Source organism: Triplophysa rosa, linkage group LG5 (genome assembly GCF_024868665.1).
Source record: "Triplophysa rosa linkage group LG5, Trosa_1v2, whole genome shotgun sequence".
NCBI lineage: Eukaryota > Metazoa > Chordata > Actinopteri > Cypriniformes > Nemacheilidae > Triplophysa > Triplophysa rosa.
Window position 1 is genome coordinate 27144640 of NC_079894.1, and position 21304 is coordinate 27165943.

A 21304-nucleotide genomic window follows, 5' to 3' on the forward strand; every position below is an offset into this window, starting at 1 on the left:
CTTAAACATTCAAATCTAGAAGTCAAATAACAATACAGTCTAAATAACACATGGGATTTATCAGACACACAGATTAAAAACTTTTTTTAAATCAAACAATGCTGTAAATCAAAAGCAACATGACAATCATTGATCAGCTGGATGTAGTGATGGTCAGCAGAGTTTTGGCAGGCCGCTGATCACGTTAGTACATTTCATTCATTGTAAATATCTCTGTACCAGCTCCGGCGTCCCATCAGCTATCTGGAGCCGGATGTGTGTGTGTGTGTGTGTGTGTATCTGTCCAAACAAAGAGGGACTTTGTCAGGAATTCCAGTCGCAGGAAAGATGGACCGGCACTGGTGAACTTGGCCCAAAGCCATGACATTCCCACAAATGTAACGTTGCTGGTCCTCGCCTTTTTCTCCTTTTCCTTATCCACACACCGGTTTATCTTCAGATACAGCACACAAAAATAAACTGACCCTTTATTTACAACAGCGTTCCTCGAGAACATAAGTACAGTCTGAAAAAAGCAATATCATAGAGGAACTTATCAGTCAAAGGTTCTAAAAAACAAAGGCCTTTTTGTGCAACAGATCTTTATTTGACCTTTATTTTGAAGACTGTATGGGTCATGATGTAACTTTCACGGTTTAACACATAAGCTGTGTCCCAATTCGGGGGCTGCAACCTTCTAAGGTCGCGGAATTAAAAACGAGGACTTGGTCTTCAAAGCACGCAGCCTCAAAATGTCCTAGCCTCACGGAGGATTTCCTAATTGCGTCACCTGCTGCTCCTGTTGCGTGGTGACAGCAGCAGGACACAGCAGAGAAGTTTCTGACTTAAACAAATACGGAGCCAGAAAAATGAAATTTTATTTTAGAGAATATGACACCTATATCTAGATAAAAATTGCCCAACAGTATATTAAAGGAGTCATAAATTAAGACATCAATTTTAACCCAAACTCTTGTTATATAAGAGGAAATCGTATTCAAGTAAACATCCTTTGAGTGTCAGAACTGAAAACGCCCTTGTTACTGAAAATGACAACTGTTATTGACACAAGGCCCAGCGAAAGCCAGGTCCTGGAATGCACCTACTGTATCTAGGGTGTGTTGATCTATGACGTCATTGATAGGTTGAACACCGCCTCTACAGAAGAATATCAATGACTACTTCTCTAGCCCCACCTAGCCCCGCCTGGTTCGCGCATGACAGTACTGAAGTAACACAAGTTGCGCAGAACCAGATAGAGCGAGCAAACAATAAACATGCCGTTAAAGATCGCAACACAGTCGCTGAATAACCTTCCTTCGGATTCCGACATTAGTAATGCGTGGTTGAATTTTTTTAAAGACGTTCCAGCTCACATGGGTAAAACATTGAGCGTTTGTTCGCTTCATTTCACCGCGGATTCCTTTGTGATCAAGGCCCAGGTCGACGCCAGATTTGTGGAGAGACTAAAATAAAAAAGCAGTGCTGTGCCGTCAATATTGGATCCGATAGGAGTGGCGCAGCAATCTTATGTGAGTAAAACATTTTTGTACTATGTGTCACTATTGCTTTGTTAGAGATCGCCTGATATGCCCTGATAGCCCTATTCACAAAGGATTAGTATTACCTGGGGACCTCTAGTCATTTGTAATAATTACAGAGGATGTCTATGATCTTAATCCCATGCGAATCGGAAAGTAAAAATTCCCCCACATGAAATACAGACGTGGGGAGGTAATTTATAAATCACACCAGGTCCCAAGATAATACTGATGTCGAATGTGTAACCTAACGTTACGTGTCTAACCAAATTCACGGAAGGCTCCAACTAAGTTTATCCTAGCAGTGGGCATTTACTTCCAAGTCTTCAATGCAGCACGCCCATTAAAACCGAGTGTTTGTCGAGCCGGCCTCAAAACTGGGGTAGAAAATAGCCTATTATTTATTGATTTGGATGTTTTTGAATGTAAAAACCACGCGAACGTCATAATTAGACCCCATACAACAGTATTAAACAATAAACAAGGCCAGTTCACTGCACCTTTAAATTAACCAGCCTTAGAAATTTAAAACACAATAATGTTAATTAACAACATCATATATAATATTAAAACACTGAAATGTACCGTTTTTGTGAATTACATACTTATATTTAACTAAAGTTTTCAATGATTATTAAAAAATTTCAAGCCGCTACAGGCGCTTTCAGGATCTGTGGCAGGAAGAACCCAAGCGCAGGCAGGCAGTAAGGGGTTAACAGAGATTTATTTATTAAATAACCAAAAACGAAACAAAAAACCCGCGATGGGGTAAACTAAACAAAACAGGAAAATGAACAGGACGAAGAATGATTTACACTAAACAAAGCAAAACATAACTGGACAAAACTAAACTAAAAACTTACTAAACTTGACGAAGACTTTAACAGGACCACGAGCATGAAACAATAAGAAAGCTCAGGAGACATGAAACGTAACGAACGCAATACAAGAGCACAAGACAAAGAAACAAGAGGGTATAAATAGAGAAGACAAATGAGGGATAACGACACGGGGCAGGTGTGGGTAATTAAACACTCAGGGGAAGATAACAAGGAAACGAGAGGAGTGGGGCCAATGACAAGACACTGGAGAGAACGCATAATATTATCAAAAGGACAATAATATGTTTCTCTCCACACATAACCAAAAGCTTTGTCATGGCTCTGCTACAGCACCAAGAAAAACATGACTAAATGAAGCAGAGCCATGACAGGCGCGCAATGAATCTCGGGATAGCCAAAGTTGTGAAGAATACATTCGTTCTATCCTTAAAAGCCTGCGGAAATAAGGTCGCATTTTGGGGCTGCTTTTGTAGCAACCTTTGAATCGGAACAGACATAGCCATTGAGAGAGAGAGTGTTCTGCCAACTCCGTTGACTCCAATGGAACAGTTTTTTCACAGCCATGGAGGCTCTCAAAAGTTGCAGAGGTTGTCTGTGATACTACTTAAAACCCATCTCTTCTGTGAATACTTGACAGACAAATAAAAAAAAAACACTAACCCTCTCTCTTTCTCTCAACAGGTAGTGGTCTAGCTTTTGATGAAACCAGCAACTTTGTATTAGCACCTATTGTATTATTGCTCCTGTATGACATATCACTTATTGCTCCCTAAACTCTTTGTAAGTCGCTTTGGATAAAAGCGTCTGCAAAATGACTAAATGTAAATGTAAATATAGTTCCCGGAAGTTACTAGTAACGCATGGAGCTGCGACTAAACAGACCAACTGAGGTAAACTTCTAACCCATTTAAAGACGAAAGCCATTTAATGAATAAAAAATGAACCGTTGATCGACGGTTAGACATTAAAAAAAACATTTATTATCATAAGGAATGGTTAAAACTCACGCTTGTCAAGCCATCATTTTGCAAATTTTTGCAAATTATTATGCAGACACCCCTAATGTGCTATATTTTAAGGTAGATGAAATGGACATGATCAGAATACAGCTCGTTCACTTTGAAATATTAGGAAAATTTTAAATGGTTTGTCTCATGCATTACTTCAAACTATAACATAATGTACGATTGTGTCATGTGTTTTACACATATCACATAAATGTTTTACTGCTGTAACTATTTTACTGAATCCATAAGGAAAGAACATCTATTATCTTTAAATGGTCTGTTTTCAAGTATATCTGTATGCTGTGTAAACAAGCTCCAGCTGTGATCTGAACTGGACCTCAAGAAAAGCTAAAATGATGACACAAAAAGCAATTTCCCCAATAATAATCGTCATATCGCCATATTGGTCGTGGCAAGAGAAGCATGTAAACAAAGGCAAGCAAACGGAGGAGCTGCGCTTTTTCGGCATTAAAAGCACAATAACGTCTACATTTCTTAACACTTTTCAATGATTTACGATATATGTGGAGTACTAAAACATCATGTCTGTAGATACTTAAAATCTCAATATTTAGACTTAAAAAATATATCTTTGTCATAGGAAATTGTGAATAATTTATTAATTGTGCCTGTTATTCTTGGAAGTACACTATTTAGAAAATGTTTGGTGATATGTTATGAATATGCAAGACGTGGCTGAATCCAGCTTCTTACCACAGATGTTATACTCAACCTGTAACTACATTGAACAAGGGGGTAAAAAAGTCTTACTTCATTTTACGGCCCACAGATGTTATACTTAACCTGTAACTAGATTGAACAAGGGGGTAAAAAAGTCTTACTTCATTTTACGGCCCACAGATGTTATACTTAACCTGTAACTACATTGAACAAGGGGGTAAAAAAGTCTTACTTCATTTTACGGCCCACAGATATTATACTTAACCTGTAACTACATAGAACAAGGGGTATATTTACAGAGTAATTAGAGAGAAAAATTTTGCAATGGTTTTTGTTTGACTTTTTACTTAATCATCTCATAATTGTATTTGATTTGCTGACATGATTTGCAGCTGAGATCCACAATACACTTTCATCATGTAAGTAGAATATATGTTAAAATGATAAATAAAACACAGCAGAACTCATCATTTCCTCATATTTTTCATGTTGTTAGTAATATCCATCATGTGTGCTGTAATAATTAAAATGCCCATAGTTAAAAATACCCCTAGTAGCTTATTTGTGAGTGAATAGTTATTACAAAAATGTACACAGTGTATGTTCTCGCTAAACTTTCTCCCAACCATAAGATTGTTGTGTAGAATAATAGGTCATGCATACCACGTCATTTTGAAATAGTTACCCCTTAGTTTTACAGTATAAATGTTTTTTTTATTTTCCTTATTATTACCCCTTTATTCCCCAAACTTTGCATATTGTTCACCTATACCTACATATATGTACTGTAGAGGTACATTATTACAATTTATTACACTGTAAATTCTGTTTAACAATGCAGTACGGTGGGTCGTAATCTAAAGCGTTTTTCAGTATATAGTGGACACGGGTCTGGGCACTGGTAAGGAATCTGGCTCCCTTCTCATTGGGACACTGTTCACTTATTTTCCTGTGAAGTGACTGCTTAAGCATGTTGTGATACTTCGCAGCTGGTATTAATCAACAACTGGCAAAACCGAAAAAAATGTAAATACTGGTTGAAGTGCATATGAGAAACACTTTCATTATTCTGTTACATATCAGTGCACAAATTTGGTTGATTATTAAATTGAACTGTTAAGTAGATTGTGTTGCCTGCCTGTCTAGCAACGTTTGTTTATACATTACCTAACATAAGCGTTTGTCTTTTCAAAAGTTATATCGCATTTCTTGAAGTGCATTGAGTTGGCTCCTGCGATTTCGGTTAAAAATCTTCCAAACTTGTCATGTGATTTCCGGTAAGGGAAAATAGGGAGCTTCGATGCTCCCTGGTTTTTGCGGTGCATTGTGGGAAGTTTTAGGGAACGAACGTTTCAGTGAACTGGAAAGATTTTGCGAATGAGACAGCCCTTAAAATGGATGACTCCCTGGTCAGTGCCCTGACTACTGAACAAGGGAGCTGATTGAGACACAGGGTTAGACACATGACAGCTTACATACATGAAATGTTTGCCCCTGAAAAATATACACCAGTAGGTTGTAGATTGTATAACTTAAGCAATAACATTGAAATACATTGTACACAATCATTTTTCAAAATATAATATATATAAAAATATATAAACCTGACAGTGATAAGTTTGGCTAACAATAGGTTGGCTAATATGCAATTGATGGGCGGGGTTTTGGAAAGAGTGGGCGTGTTGTTGTGGCAGACTGATTTAGTCATCAGACTGATTTTGTACATCTGTACACAAGCCAGTTTTACACTCAGTGTTGTCCCCGGTACAAGAACTCGGTTTGATTCAGTGTCCTTTTACTGGGATTAACTGTGTCACCAAAAATGTGAGGGAAACTCAAAAAAATGTGTCCCAGACAGAACAAAGACAGTCTGTCAGGCCCAGACACTGTTGACATTTTAATCACGTTTTTCGTGAAAAATGTGCAGAATTCTTCATAGTGGATTTGAACATGATGAAATGTGTGGAATGGAGCTAAACATATTACATTCATATTGGCAATATATCTGCAAGCATAACTAAAACATTCAATACACAATAAACAACCAAGCAATTGTGCTGTTTTCAAACTTGTGAATAACAGATGTTATAATATACATTTACATTTACATTTAGTCATTTAGCAGACGCTTTTATCTAAAGCAACTTACAGAGAGTTCAGAGAGCAATGTCGGTATGTCATACAGGAGCAATAATACAATAGGTGCTAATACCAAGCTACTAGTTTCAACAAAAGCTAGACCACTACCTGTTGAGAGAAAGAGAGAGGGTTCGTTTTTTTTCTTTCTGTCAAGTATTCACAGAAGAGATGGGTTTTAAGTAGTTTTTTGAATGTTGTGAGAAATTCACAATCATTGTGCCTAAATAGATTGCATATGAGGCTGCACTTTTTTAATATAATAAATGTAAAATAACAATTTCACAGTAACCTATAGGAAATAGTACAAAATGAAAGCTACTTTTCCTTTTGAATGACACTGACCAAAATTATAAACGCAACACTTTTGTTTTTGCCAGCATTTTTCATGAGCTGAACTCAAAGATCTAAGACTAAGACAAAAGGCCTATTTCTCTCAAATATTGTTCATAAATCTGTCTAAATCTGTGTTAGTGAGCACTTCTCCTTTGCCGAGATAATCCATCCACCTCACAGGTGTGGCATATCAAGATTATTGCACAGGTGTGCCTTAGGCTGGCCACAATAAATGGCCACTTTAAAATGTGCAGTTTTATCACACAGCACAATGCCACACATGTCGCAAGTTTTGAGGGAGCGTGCAGTTGGCATGCTGACTGCAGGAATGTCCACCACAGCTGTTGCCTGTGAATTGAATGTTCATTTCTCTACCATAAGCCATCTCCAAAGGTGTTTCAGAGTATTTGGCAGTACATCCAACCGGCCTCACAACCGCAGACCACGTGTAACCACACCAGCCCTGGACCTCCATATCCAGCATCTTCACCTCCAAGATCATCTGAGACCAGCCACCCGGACAGCTGCTGCAACAATCGGTTTGCATAACCAAAGAATTTCTGCACAACCTGTAAGAAACCGTCTCAGGGAAGCTCATCTGAATGCCGTCGCCCTCATCAGGTCTCGACCTGACTGCAGTACGTCGTCGTAACCGACTTGAGTCGGCAAATGCTCACATTCGATGGTGTCTGGCACTTTGGAGAGGTTCTCTTCACGGATGAATCCCGGTTTTCACTGTACAGGGCAGACGGCAGACAGCGTGTATGGTGTCGTGTGGGTGAGCGGTTTGCTGATGTCAACGTTGTGGATCGAGTGGCCCGTGGTGGTGGGGTTATGGTATGGGCAGGCGTATGTTATGGACAACGAACACATGTGCATTTTATTGATGGCATTTTGAATGCACAGAGATACCGTGACAAGATCCTGAGGCCCATTGTTGTGCCATTCATCCACAACCATCACCTCATGTAGCAGCATGATAATGCACGGCCCCATGTTGCAAGGATCTGTACACAATTCCTGGAAGCTGAAAACATCCCAGTTCTTGCATGGCCAGCATACTCACCGGACGTGTCACCCATTGAGCATGTTTGGGATGCTCTGGATCGGCGTGTAAGACAGCGTGTTCCAGTTCCTGCCAATATCCAGCAGCCATTGAAGAGGAGTGGACCAACATTCCACAGGCCACAATCAACAACCTGATCAACCCTATGCGAAGGAGATGTGTTGCACTGCGTGAGGCAAATGGTGGTCACACCAGATACTGACTGGTTTTCGGAACCCCCGGACCCCCCAATACAGTAAAACTGCACATTTTAGAGTGGCCTTTTATTGTGGCCAGCCTAAGGCACACCTGTGCAATAATCTTGATATGCCACACCTGTGAGGTGGATGGATTATCTCAGATTTGTGAACAATATTTGAGAGAAATAGGCCTTTTGTGTACACAGAAAAAGTCAGCTCATGAAAAATGGGGGCAAAGACAAAAGTGATAATTTTGGTCAGTGTACATCAAAGCTACCAATATAAAAACATACAAATGCAGGCATGAGGGCAGATCAGACATTCAGTGATTAAAATAATAATTCATGACAGACTGTTTATTTTTGGGTGGAGTATACCTTTATCACGTAATAATTCAGATAAAGCAGTAAATAAACACTTTACATGTGAATAATCTAATATGATTATTTTCACATGAAAATTGATGGACGGAAACCAAAAGATAAGATTATTCTACATTCAGTCATTATGTAACGTAAAACTGCAATCTGTTACTTTTCTGTTTTTTTTTTCAAATCAACAAATAGTTAGTAACAAGTAAATAAAAAGGCTTATACTAAGATTATAATAGTATTTTTAAGAGAACAATATAATTTATATTATACTTTTTAGAATTTATAACAGTACAATATAAGGTTTTCTGCAATTTTATATTTTTAACGAGAGAATGTCATGGATTGTTTAAATTGACTCTGTGTGTACACTGGACATTAATGGCATATCACATCCATTAAAATCAACAATGCTTTTATTTGATTAAAAAAAAATATATATATATATTCTTTCCTGAAAGCAGGCATCTGTGAAGGCTTTTTGATCTTTTTAAATAGTGATGATGGCAGGCCTCATTTTTTCATCACTGTACAATATCATTACCACCCAGTTCCATTAAGTTTCAAGTATTTCCCTTTCCGCTCAAGCCTGTGTACCATAATGCATCCAGTGTTTTATTTCACATCAAATTCCTAAGAATGAGGTTGTAAAGCTCACAGTCATGTACAATATCATATTAAGTTCCTTAATTTTCTGCTGCATTGGCTCATTTAAGCATCCTCCATACATCATGATGATCGTTCAGATGCCGTGGTCTTCCGGTAAACCGCGCAGAACATGTGAACACTCATCAGCATTCAGGGTCCTGTACGCATCTACCATCATAACAGACATGTAACACTGGGACACGTGAATGTAGTCGCATAAATCTTCTCGTGCCGTCGGATCGCTTTGGTAACTGGGCACCCTATCAATGAATGGATCCGTCGGTGACAGATAGTCGTCTTGATATCCAGCAGACATGATTTGGTTTGGTTTGGTGAAGCTCTGGTTAGTTAAATCTGCTTGGAAATGAGTCGATTCATCCGTTCTCAGTTTTGGTGTTTTAGCTGATGTGCAGTTGTAAGTGTTGGCTTTGGCTTCGATGTCAACACGTATTTGCTGAACAGGATGGAAGTTCAGAACTTGAACCGGGCCGTTGTCTTTCTCATCGTAACCGTGGTTACATGAGGTCTGACCAGTAGAGAAGAAGGAGCTCAAGGTGGAAGAGGGTGTTCGCTTATGCTGTAGGAAGCAGAAAGAAAACGAAAGTGAAAGTAATCTTGTAAGTAATCTCTAAAGTAGAAGGTCCAGGCTATGACCCAACAAAAATCATCTCTTCTTAAAGCCATTTTCTCATCCTCATGTCATTCCGAACCTGCACGACTTTCTTTTTTCCGTGCAACACAAAAGAAAATATTCTGAAGAACGTTGGTAACCAAACTACATTGGCTCCCATTGACTTCCATTGTATGGACACAAAACCACTGAGACATTTCTCAAAATATCTTCTTTTGTGTTTCAAGAGTCACATTCAGGTTTTGAACAACATGAGGGTGAATATATGATGACAGAAGTTTTATTTTGGGGTAAATTATCCCTTAACATCTATGTATTCATTTATTTTTATATTTTCTTACCTGACTTGGTTTAGACCAGACAGACAGGCTGCTGTTAGAAGGGTTCGGGACTATCGGACACAGACACTGTTTAATCCTAATAAACAATTCATAATAATGAAAACTTTTCATTAAGCTGGTAAAGAGTACCATCATTACCGTAGCACTGCTCAAAGTGAGTTTCACTTACCTCACCCACATACATACAGGAATTATTAGAAAGATAAAAATGAGAAGCAGTGCACACAACAGCATAGGGATGACCTGTATATCATCATACCCTGTGAACACACACACACACGCACGCACGCACGCACGCACGCACGCACGCACGCACGCACGCACACACACACACACACACACACTTAATTTACAGGTACACACAGTGCTCGAATTGAATCATGTTTTTCATTTTGAGGCGCATGACAAGTCGCCTAAAAATATATGTAACAGACTTCATTTTGTAAATAATTCATTATACAAATAAATATTTTAAATATATAATTCATAAATATTTTAAGTATATTGTATGCACAACATTTAGATTTGTTACTACTATTCTTTTTTTTATTATATGAAGGACCCCCAGGTATATTTTTTACCTCTTATATGGAGTCCCTAATGCCTTATGGGGGGTCCCGGACCCCCCAGTCCCCCCTCAATTTGAGCACTGGGTACACATATGAAACACTCAGAGGCAGTGATGTCATTCTCACCCAAAGCCACCATCTGCCATGGCCCAGCGGCGCCCCCTGCTACAGTATGAGCCATTACACAGATGTTGTAGGTTCCTTCCATTAATCCATTCAGAGAGATCTGATCAACCGCGCTATTTACCTGTTCTCCTTCAATGCAAACATAGAAAGGCTACATGTACATAATGATACCGTAAGAAAGAAAAATCACAGATGAGATCTCTTTAAAATCTTAAAGGGGTCAAATGGCGTGAACACGTGTTTTTCTGTCTGTGGTGTGTTACCCATGCATGTATTAGACACGTGAAATTTTCAGAAGAGATGTCAACAATGTGTGAAACTGATCATAATATGAACATTTCTCGTCAAATTGACCCAAATCCAGATCATTTTACTTCTACAATCGACATTCATTTTACACCTCCATACTCTTCATGTGTTTACACTCTCATTTATTTCTGTTTTCTTTTATAACATCATGGTACACGTACTGTAAAATAAAGTACAATCTTTTTGACATTATGTAAGTTATACATTTAGCAAAGTATATTATTCTTACTTTTGTCTTTTCCATTGATACTGTACAGAATGGAGTAGAATTTGATAAATCCATGTAGTTTCTCTATAGGAACAGGATCCCATCGCAGATGAATGCTCCTGCCACCAGTCTGCAGCACTGTCAGCTTTGGGCCAAAAGAGGGCGCTACAACACAGCAACAATTTATGTCAATGAATAAAAAAAATTATATTACATTTAATACATGACATAACTACATGATAATTGGTCCCATACCAAATTGCTTAGGAGAAATAAAAAGAGAAACAAATGAGACCGTTTCAGAGACCGTTTTCTGATTTTAAAATGGACTATTTAAAGGTGTAATATGTGTTTAGGTAAAATGATCATTTTTGTTTCATTCTGTGAACTACTAACTAAATTTTTTACCAACTTTCTATTTGCAGTTATTTGCAGAAAATGAAAACTGGACAAACAAGTGAAAATAACAGAAAAGATGCTCTGTGTTTTTTCAAACCTCAAATACTGCAAAGAAAACAAGTTCAGATTCACCTTTAAAGCAATACAACCATCATATTTCTACATGTATTAGGAAAAGTTAAAAAAAATATGTATGAGATAACCTGGATTTTTCACATGTGTCTTGTCACTTGTCAGTCTTTGTCAGCCCCGAGGTTTGATTTTGTAGACATTTAACAGACATTGGACTGGAATGGCCACAATACATCTAGAAATGCTGATTTGAAATGAAAATTTGGAATTGTTTTCCGCGGCTATATATATACTTATATATAATATATACAATGCCCATTATTGGCACCCTTGGTAAATGTGAGCAAAGAAGGCTGTAAAAATAAATCTGCATTGTTTTTCTATCTATCAATACATAGTATATTATATGTGTGTGTATGTATATAGGGTCTCGAACCACTTCGCACTTAACTCACAACTTGTAATGACTGACCTCCTTCTCTTGTGAAAGCAACGACAGACATGTCAATTCCTGCTTTAGCCCCATACACCCTCATGACTGACACATTATAAGGGATCTCTGGCAGAAGACCTACAACACAAACACTAAAATATCACACACTAAAGTCAACGTTTCTCACCGAAGTACTAAGAAAATGAAAAGGTTTCAGTATAGCACCTTTTATGAATCTGATATTTTTAAAACGAGCAGTTTTAAAGTTATTTTTCACTTATATTCTTTGTGAAGCTGTACTGGAATTAGCAATAATGCAATATAAAAAAAACGATTCCTGCAGAAAAAAACAGTACTTTGGTAGAAGAGAAACAAAAGATATTTTTTCACACCTGTAACAATAAATCTTCTAGACGTTTCATTCAGATGTTGCCAGTGCAGACGGGTCGTTCCATTGTCAAGTATAGAAATCCACTGCACCACAAAGCCGCTCTCTGATTGGTTCGGTGCAGTTGTCCATTCCAGCCTTAGTCTGGTGTCATCCAATGATATAACGCTGATACTCTCAGGAGGCGGGAGCTCTAAGACAGGAAATGAGAGATAAATTTGGGGTTAGTGATCACAAGGTCTTCTGCCGTGTTCCTGTACAATATGTTCGGCCAAAATATTTGTGCAGAGGTTCCCGAAAACTTCACATACACACACAGGACAAAAGAATGAAGTAAACCACAAAAACAGAACAGAAAGGACATTTTTGAGAATCTTTAAAAAAACATGAATGCAATAAAAGCATTCTATAATGGCCTTTAAACCTTTGAAACTAGTCTGACGTGTCATTCATCCGGGCTGGATTCACCTGCATCGGTATGTCCAGGTATGTTGATGTGAGACACAGGTGACGTCCCGGCTGAGTTAGTCGCTGTCAGACTGCAGGTACACGCATCATCAGACACAGTGAGGTCACAGGAGGTTTTGGAGGCATCCAGAGCCCCGCACGTCCACTGAGATGAATCCACATCACTGAGGCACCACGCTGTATAACTGAGAACGATACCATTCGCTTCAGGCCACGAAAGAGGCTAAACGAAACATAAAACATGAACAGCAGGTCAGAAATGATAGATTATGTTTCATCCAAAACTCAAAATGTGACTCAAAATGACTACTAATGACAAATAAGTTTCTGTCATCATGAAGCACCTTTATTTTTAAGAGTGTATGAAATAAAAGTAACACCGACATTAAGGATTCTGTGAGATATGTTTAAGGTTATATTGAAATGTTCCTATCGCTCAATTGGCGTCTGCCAAATGCGTAAATAAAAAATCATTTCTTTTAATACAGACTTTTGTAAATTTGGTCTTTTCTGAAAAAGAGGTGGGATGTTAAAAAAAGACTTTTCAAGAAAGAAGACTTAAGGTCTCCATCGGCTTCCATTAAATTTAATGTGGTCTAGGATGTTTATTCTAAGAGAAACATTTTATTTGTGAGTTTTCTTTTTTTACCATTCAGTGTGAAAAATGATCATCGTTATTAAACTTGTGAAGATATTAAATATGAAACATGGTTGCATAACACGTTTCTTTATTTAGCACAGAATGACATCTCGATGTGTGCCGCCCCGCTCACTTCGTGTTGTTCTGTATCTTTCCAAATACTCCCCAGGCAAAGCAATATATGAGCAATATTACCCCAAACACCAAAACACATTACTCAAACACAGCCACGATCCATTTGGTGATTGTTAACGGCTTATAAAAACAGCTTATTAGGTTGAAATGAAACCACAGGTAATAATTAACATGTGAGTGATTCATTCTCTTTATGACTTCTCTGGTTGTGGCTGTACAGTATTCGTGATATAACCCATGTTAAACGCCTAATTTCAGTTCGGGATGCTTGTATGAGAACATTCCAATGGTATCTGATGAATTCATGCAAATTAGCCACCAATTCACAAAAAATGGACATGAAATTGAGTTGGTGAAAGGATGTACTCACCCTCAGATGTAGTAAATAATGACAGAATGTTCATTTTTGGGTGAACTATTCCTTGTTGTAGTGAAAGTTTGTGTCTTTATCTTTCAGGTCTGAACAGGGGCGTTGCTAGACCTAAAGCTCTACTGGGGCACAGGCACCATTAGTTTGTCTATCACTTTTTTCCTTTAAAACCTGTAAAACCTGCAAGAAGTATGCAACACTATACACTATACAAACTTCCCTTGCTTAAACCACTATTCCTACAGTGCAACAATACTGGGGAAGGTAAACATTTATGTATTTAAAATAAACATATCGTCAACATACTTAACATAAACTTTATTAACATGTTTGCATGCACTGTATGGAAATAATGAAAGCAGAGAGAATTTTTTTCTTCTACATTACACAATGATAATATTCAATAATGACACCTTTTCAAGAATTTACAATAACAGTATTTCAAGAAACCAGTCATTGTATGGCTCCAACTAATGTAAAGAGCATATTGTATGTAAAGAAAAGAATGTTTTTCAAGTCCAAACAAAGTTGGTTCATTTTTTGAACAATAGCTGGAAGAAGTGTCTTTAAGTACTTAGGTTGGTAATAAAGCTTGAAAGGATAGAGATACAGGATGTGGGCTACGTGAGACAGGAAAATGTGAGATGTTTTTCGTGCTGTTAAAATAAAAAGATATTTAGGTGATAAGTTTTTTTTTTGTCAAGACATGAGAGCAAAAGTGGGCAAAAATGAATCTCTGATCTCTTCACTGCTTTTTTTAGATTTAGGCCAATCAGAATCAAGCATTCCAACGAGCCGTGTAATAAGTATATTTTCATGTCAATTGTAGCATACTAATTTAATACTAATTCAAGAAAACATTGGCCCACTTTTTGATTATAAAAGTATACTTTCAGTGTAACATTCAACTTTGGGTACACAACTAATTATCTGTCCGTCTTTCCATCTATCTACCTGTCTGCCTGAGAAGATGTACTGTATATGTAAAAGTAAGTGTATTTGATCTGCTGCTTAATAACAAACCTTCCAGTGCAGTGTAAGACGTCTCCATCTTGTCTCTTCTACAGGTCGTATGCGTCTCCACAGTCGAGGAGCATGAGATGGGGCTGAGAAAACAACAATCCATACATTACACCTGTACGAGGCCTTCCTCATATAGACGCTCTGTGTTACCATTATGATATGTTACTGGGTTCTGGTGTACTGGTTTGTCTCCAACCACCAGACAACTGGTTCGATCGAAATGCTTAACCGAGAAACACCTCTTAACTAGCTTAACCAGCAAGACAGTTCTCCTCAACCAGCCTTACCAGATCATCTTTAGCGATCACCACATCAGCATAATCCAATAAAACCTCATTTCGATCAACTTCCAGTTAAAACATAGCTTATGTAATAAACATAATGAAAACTGTGAGCTTTGAGCCTTCAGCCCTCTAAAGATGGTGTTCAGGCCACAGCTCATGGTTCCTCACCTTTCTCCACGGTCGTGAAGTCTTTGGATGACCATGAGCTCCAGTGAGTGGACGCTCGACTGTCCTGAGTTCTCAGCTTCACTGCGTACCTGGATCCCGGGTATAAATCACAAAGCTCCAGTCTGTCCTCAGGATACGTTTGAATCGTCTGTGATCGAGTCTGTGGCATGATGACAGACAGTTCTCTGCGTCAGACAATAGTACGTTGTTTTAATTGACATTACAGTCACGCATTTAGCAGATGCTTTCATCGAAAACAGCTTACAGTGCATTTGATTTGATTTTTTGTGTAATCAGATATGTTGCTGTACAACTGGAGTTTTATTGTCGCTCGTGAGGGAAACGTGTGTGAACCTGGTTATGTGTGGTGTACTCCACTTGAATCCTCCTGTGGGATTTCTCGTTGTCAGTGAGGTGGTAACGCATTTTCCAGTCCACCTGGAAACACCCAGGCTGCTCCGCTGACGGCCCGACATGTGTTATCGATGGGGGAAGAAGTTTCACTGTAATATTCACACAGAGGAGCAGAGAAGATGAGTATCTTTAGTACATCTTTAATAATATATTTAAATATTAAGCAAAAGCCGGATGTCACATTTGGCCAACACCCTACTTGAAACCACTGTGATAAAATCACCCACTAACTTTCTTAAACATTCGATCCAATCTGGACAGTTATCGGCGACGTAAGATTTTGGCTGCGGGACTAACTTTATAGCTCAAATAAAGCACATTTTATATAAGATTTAATTCTTCATATTTTTGGTTTGAAATCCTCCAGAATGCCACTGCACTGTAAGTTTATGACCTACAACACGATCAAACTTGAAGCAAAAAAAAAGAATTTGCTACGCCATATTAAACACCTGTATCAATGGGTACCTTGACTATTACAACATCTGAAAAGAAATGCATCTCTTGTGAGCACTGTCATGGATAAACATAAAGCTATATATAAAAAAACGTATATGGGTATTTGTTATATTAAGCATTCATTTATAAATTGAAATGAAATATTATTATTTGTGTTACCTTGATTGACACCATTGAAACAGAAGGGTGGTGAGCGTGTGGATCCAGCGATGGTGGACGCCAGCACATCGGCACAGAAACAGTGAAACGCTGAATTGATGGGTTGAATGGAGCATTGAGACCCTCTGGTGTCACAAACATCCTCAGAGATGAAGCTTTCTTCACTTTGACAAACCGCAAATCTGTGCACAAGAACATTCACACACGCACTATTACAAACAAATGTTCGGATCTGTGTCTGACAGCATGAAAAAATCCACAAGCCCCAAAACAAACTCTTTATTCTCTTGAGTTCTTTAGGAAACTGTGCTGTGGTACTAAGGGTTCACCACCATATTTTTACTGTAATGGATGATGTAATGTTTTTTTTCTACTGCAGAACACAAAACAGAAGATATCCTGAAGAATGTTGATAACCAAACAACACTTCCATTATATGGATACAAAATATCTTCTTTTGTGTTCTGCAGAAGAAAGACTCACATACAGATTTTGAATCACGGTGAATGAATGATGACCATTTTTATTTTTCAATAATAATCAAACGTTAAGAAAATCAACAAAAATAAAACCCAAGGATACATATGACCAACTCAAGAACCCTACAAGCCAAAAATCTCTCTCTTTTCTCATCTTCAACTTGTTCCATACCCTCTTTTTTATCCATGAAACACAGAAAAATAAATTATTAATTTAATACATTGAAAATAAACATCAACTGAGGCGTTTGAAATTTTTATTTGTGGGTGGACTGTTCCTTTTAAAGTGCTGCCATCCCATAATGCATCTTTGATCTGTTCTTTATTAGCTCATAACCACACTCAAAGATGGTTAACCAACGTCAAATCAAGAAAACAAGTGACGTGTGTATTTTTGCACATATCGCTACCAACATATCAGCTTATAGATATCAAAATTTTAAAGGAAAGACAGAAAAATAATGAGCATGAACAGTTTCAAAACAAGACTGAATTTAGATGTGAAATGGCTTCTGATGGGAGTTAGACTTGAGTCTACACTGGATGTTTGTCATTTATCAGTTTTGTTTTCAAATTGAAACTGCTCGAGAAGGACTCGTGTAGCTATACAAATGACAGCACTACAGTACACGTCACCAAAGAGAATTGACTGTTGTGATAACGCTTGAATATTGGTACATTTGGCAAAACTGAATACAGTGATGCTGTCTGAAAATGATATGAGACTCATACTGAGTAACTACAATGTTTTTGCATACCATGGTAGGTTTTGTCAGTGTAGAAAGTGTCTTACTTGTTAACTTGAAGTCTGTAGCTGCTGTTGTCAACTGCATGGTCGCTTGTTTCCCAGTAACAGGTAATACTGGTGTACTCCAGGATCTCACACTTTGTGATCGACAGTGTTGATGGCAATGCTGTGAGATGTGAAAAAAAATGTCAAAAGAAAATAACATTTACCCATATGAAAGAAACTGATGAGATCTCTTTATTATCTGAATTGTTTCTCCAAGACATCAATTACATTTTCCTCTCAAGTCTCCATTCATCTCTGATATTTCTCCTAAGAAAAAGAGTCAATTTCGCACATGTATCCATCAGAGTTTCAGAAGAGATCTCAACAATGTCACATTCATTTTATGCCGCCATACGATCAAGGTTTCATACAGAATGTTTAAACATACAAAACCACTTTAGTTTAATTTGAAATTTTAGCTCTTCACAACCGATTTGACACACCAGACATTAACACACTTTCGAGCATCCCAGGTCTTTGTGTGTATTAAATCCACACAGAACCCACAAAACAACCCCCAGCTCAGATCAGGTTTCACATACATAAAGGGCAAGAAATCATCCACTGCTTGGACTTCCCAGCAGTAATGTGGATGGATCAAAACACAAGCATTTTCCAGAATATGAACTTAAATATTTTTTAAATATACAATTATCAATAAACACATACACAATAGTCAAAATGTACATACAAGCAAAGACACAAATGTAATACACAACAGCATATTTTTCTGGATGCACATGTGTCAAAAACAAACCTGGTCATTAACAAAGAATCAAAACTGTGCCAATCAATCTTGTTTTCATAGACTGTTGTTTAGTCATTTCAATAATTTGGCTTTAAACACATGCAACTACTTGGTACAGGGGGTGCAGGCGAAGTCCCAGTGGTCTGCCTGTGGTTAAGTGTCTTACTCTTTAACCACTTAAGATACGTCACCTATGACCTGGTCATTACAATCATCTTATTAAGCTAATGCACTTTGACCAACCTCACATTCATTATAAACATTATTATTAAAGCTAAAAACAATCGTACCCGAGAAAAGGAACCTGTTGGATGCGCACATCCACAGAATGAATCCAGAGAGTTTCATCTCGAGCCGTCTGCTTCGATTTTCTGCAGTTTCACTTCTAGCACATAAAGTACAATTATACGATTCACGTATAAATCAAGTAATATAAATTTAGACATTCAAACAGTTTCCTGCCAAAGTCGTGACTAAAAATACACTTTTTTGGAATGGTGATAAAGCAAAAGCAAAACATAAAATAATGTTCTGGAAGGTAGAAATACGTTGAACTCCCACTCTTTTGATGAACAAAAGTCGAAATGTTTACATTCTCACTGGATGACAGAGAAAATGAATCGAACTGAAAGCAAATTAGCCACATGAGTAGCGAAGGATACTTACGGTACCTTTAGTGGGCGCAGTTAAAGAACCAAAGAACTGAAAGACTTTTCGAAAGCGCTGACAGCATTTAAGTGTGAAATTAAAGTCCGTGTCGATGACATAATCATAACGGAGGACTGACGATGATCTAATTTGATGAGACGACCATAAGCCCACAGAGAGACGCGTGGAAAGCCGGTGCGTAAAAGCGCACAGCAATAATACTCCAAAACTGACGTATGCCAGCTAGCGCACCAATCAGTCTGCTCGGTTTGTATTCTTTATATCATCTGGGAAACACAAGATATTTTCTGAAAATGTTCTGAAAACTGTATTAAACACTTAACTACAAAAGCGGCTGAAAGCTCTGAAGACAAACTACACTGCAAAAAACATTACGCTAAAGTTACTAAAAAATATAGTGCATCATTTTTGCGACCATTTTTAAGCCAATTCTACATGAAATTTTAAGCAACATTACCTAAAATTCTTTAACCCTAACCCTATTCCCAGCAAGGGATTTTGCTTAATTTTTTCGGTTGGTGCGACTCATAATTTTAAATTGTTTTACTAACACATTTTTGTCATTTCTACCAAAAAAGTCTAGTTTACCATTATGATAAAATGTAAGCTCATTTAGATGAATAATGTTATGTTCTTAACACCTAACATACAGAAACAATGGACAGCTGTGAAATGTTAAAAGCTTTATTTTTTCACTGAATTAATTTAAACATGACACATACAGCAGTTCAGAAATGTAGATTTCATTGTACAACAAAAACAAATAAATATGACTAAACAACAGACATTCTGACAACATTACAACAGTAACCATCAACATGCAAGAGTGTGTGCGTTTGATAACAGTGAAGAGTTATGTTATTTATATAATGTTTGTGTGTGGTCTTGTATGCTTGCATGTTAAGTGTGGTGTAGAGCTGGAGATCCGGAGTAGATCCCCCTCTGGTGATTACTGTGTGCTCTGAAAGGTTGATTAACTTCACCATTATTGTCCTGAAACAAAACAATATGATATTCATGTATAATATTAATTTAGAATAGTATAAAATATACAAATATACAAACTGATAATTCAAAGAATGTAAAGAATCAATATGAACTGTTATGTTGCACACACAGGTCTGCTGCATCATGTGGATTCTGCATAAGTTCTTACCTAGTTCTGTATAAGTTCCTCACTATGAAAATCAGGTCTCCCAAGATTTTTTTTAACATTCATTCAGGAATTGGCTTTACTAAAATATAAAACAAAGATATTAAAGTCACATAATGGAACTTTACCAGAACTTCATAACATTGCCATAGAGTAATGTCACACTAACAAAGTTGATTGTACTTAACACTACTGTTTTTTTTCACGTACACTACTCAGTATGCACATTATGCGTTTATAACACACAAACAATTATATAAGTACTAGGCCTACAATAAAAAATTAATCACTAGCGTCGTTAGCCGACACAATTCTCCTCTATCGTGTCTGCAAAGTGACTGTATGCTGTTTTAAGGAGGTTTCTAACCAACACAATGCATAGAGATTTGAGCCCGATGTTCCAACTTCCAGCCTCCGCCTCGCACTTCAAGCTCACGGTAAACGGTCCCACCCTGTCCGCACCTCAAGATGCGACATACATGACAAAACATAACAGAAACCATTAACAACAAGGCGTTTGTCGCGTTGCATCGCAACGCTCGCACGCGGTGTAGGCTAGATAAACAGATGAAAGGTAGACAAATGAAAGGTTTAGAATAAAGCAATGACGGCTTCGCGCTCTTTTTAACTCACTTAAAAACGTCGTCTGTTAATATGGCGCGTTGTGTCAATTTGAAACTAAAAAGGCAAGGAGCTGAAAGGCGAATATAGCCTAACTATCAACGTGTTTTCATGCCTTCATAAAAGTAGGCAATCGTGATTGTTTACTACCACAAATCTAATTTAAGCAACTTAAATAAAATTTCTTCTCACAAAAGTTGAAGCGCACTTTCTGTACATTTGATATCTAGGATCTTATTTAAAACACTAAGAAACGTGCACCACCACAATTAAACTTATTTAAAACGGAAACACTAAGAAACATGTATCTTCGCACTATTGATGGGATTTATTTAATAAAACATTTTAGTATAAAACAAGTTTAGTTTACTCACTAAACTTATTGTCCGAGGAGAGGATTTTCAGAAAATGGCGGCAAGCCTCGAAAGCCAGTCAAGCGCTGCGTCACAAGATCTAACC

At 37.6% G+C, this 21304-nt stretch overlaps 1 protein-coding gene and 1 long non-coding RNA gene across 5 annotated transcripts; both read right to left on the minus strand.

The window, feature by feature from the left end:
• Positions 1-8111: 8111 nt before the first annotated feature.
• LOC130554615 (interleukin-6 receptor subunit beta) lies at positions 8112-19218 on the minus strand. 4 transcript variants are annotated; one of them, XM_057334389.1, is made up of 15 exons: positions 19074-19218; positions 18693-18787; positions 17655-17775; positions 16383-16564; positions 15705-15853; positions 15351-15510; positions 14899-14981; positions 12731-12953; positions 12267-12455; positions 11914-12012; positions 10992-11135; positions 10454-10582; positions 9928-10018; positions 9759-9834; positions 8112-9363 (listed from the first exon to the last, which is right to left on the minus strand). In XM_057334389.1, exons 2-15 carry the CDS (start codon positions 18748-18750, stop codon positions 8881-8883), a joined length of 2187 nt encoding a protein of 728 aa, XP_057190372.1. In that variant the 5' UTR covers positions 18751-18787; positions 19074-19218; the 3' UTR covers positions 8112-8880. The 4 variants fall into 4 exon arrangements, 3 of the variants coding, with proteins under 3 accessions (XP_057190372.1, XP_057190373.1, XP_057190374.1); XM_057334390.1 differs by having other exon boundaries at positions 18693-18784; positions 19069-19218; XR_008963000.1 differs by lacking the exon at positions 9928-10018 and having other exon boundaries at positions 9251-9363.
• A 770-nt stretch (positions 19219-19988) lies between these two features.
• On the minus strand, positions 19989-20697 carry LOC130553947 (uncharacterized). Its single transcript, XR_008962927.1, has 3 exons — positions 20592-20697; positions 20228-20306; positions 19989-20064 (listed from the first exon to the last, which is right to left on the minus strand). It is a non-coding gene; the product is annotated as an uncharacterized LOC130553947 (long non-coding RNA).
• Between the last annotated feature and the right edge of the window lie 607 nt (positions 20698-21304).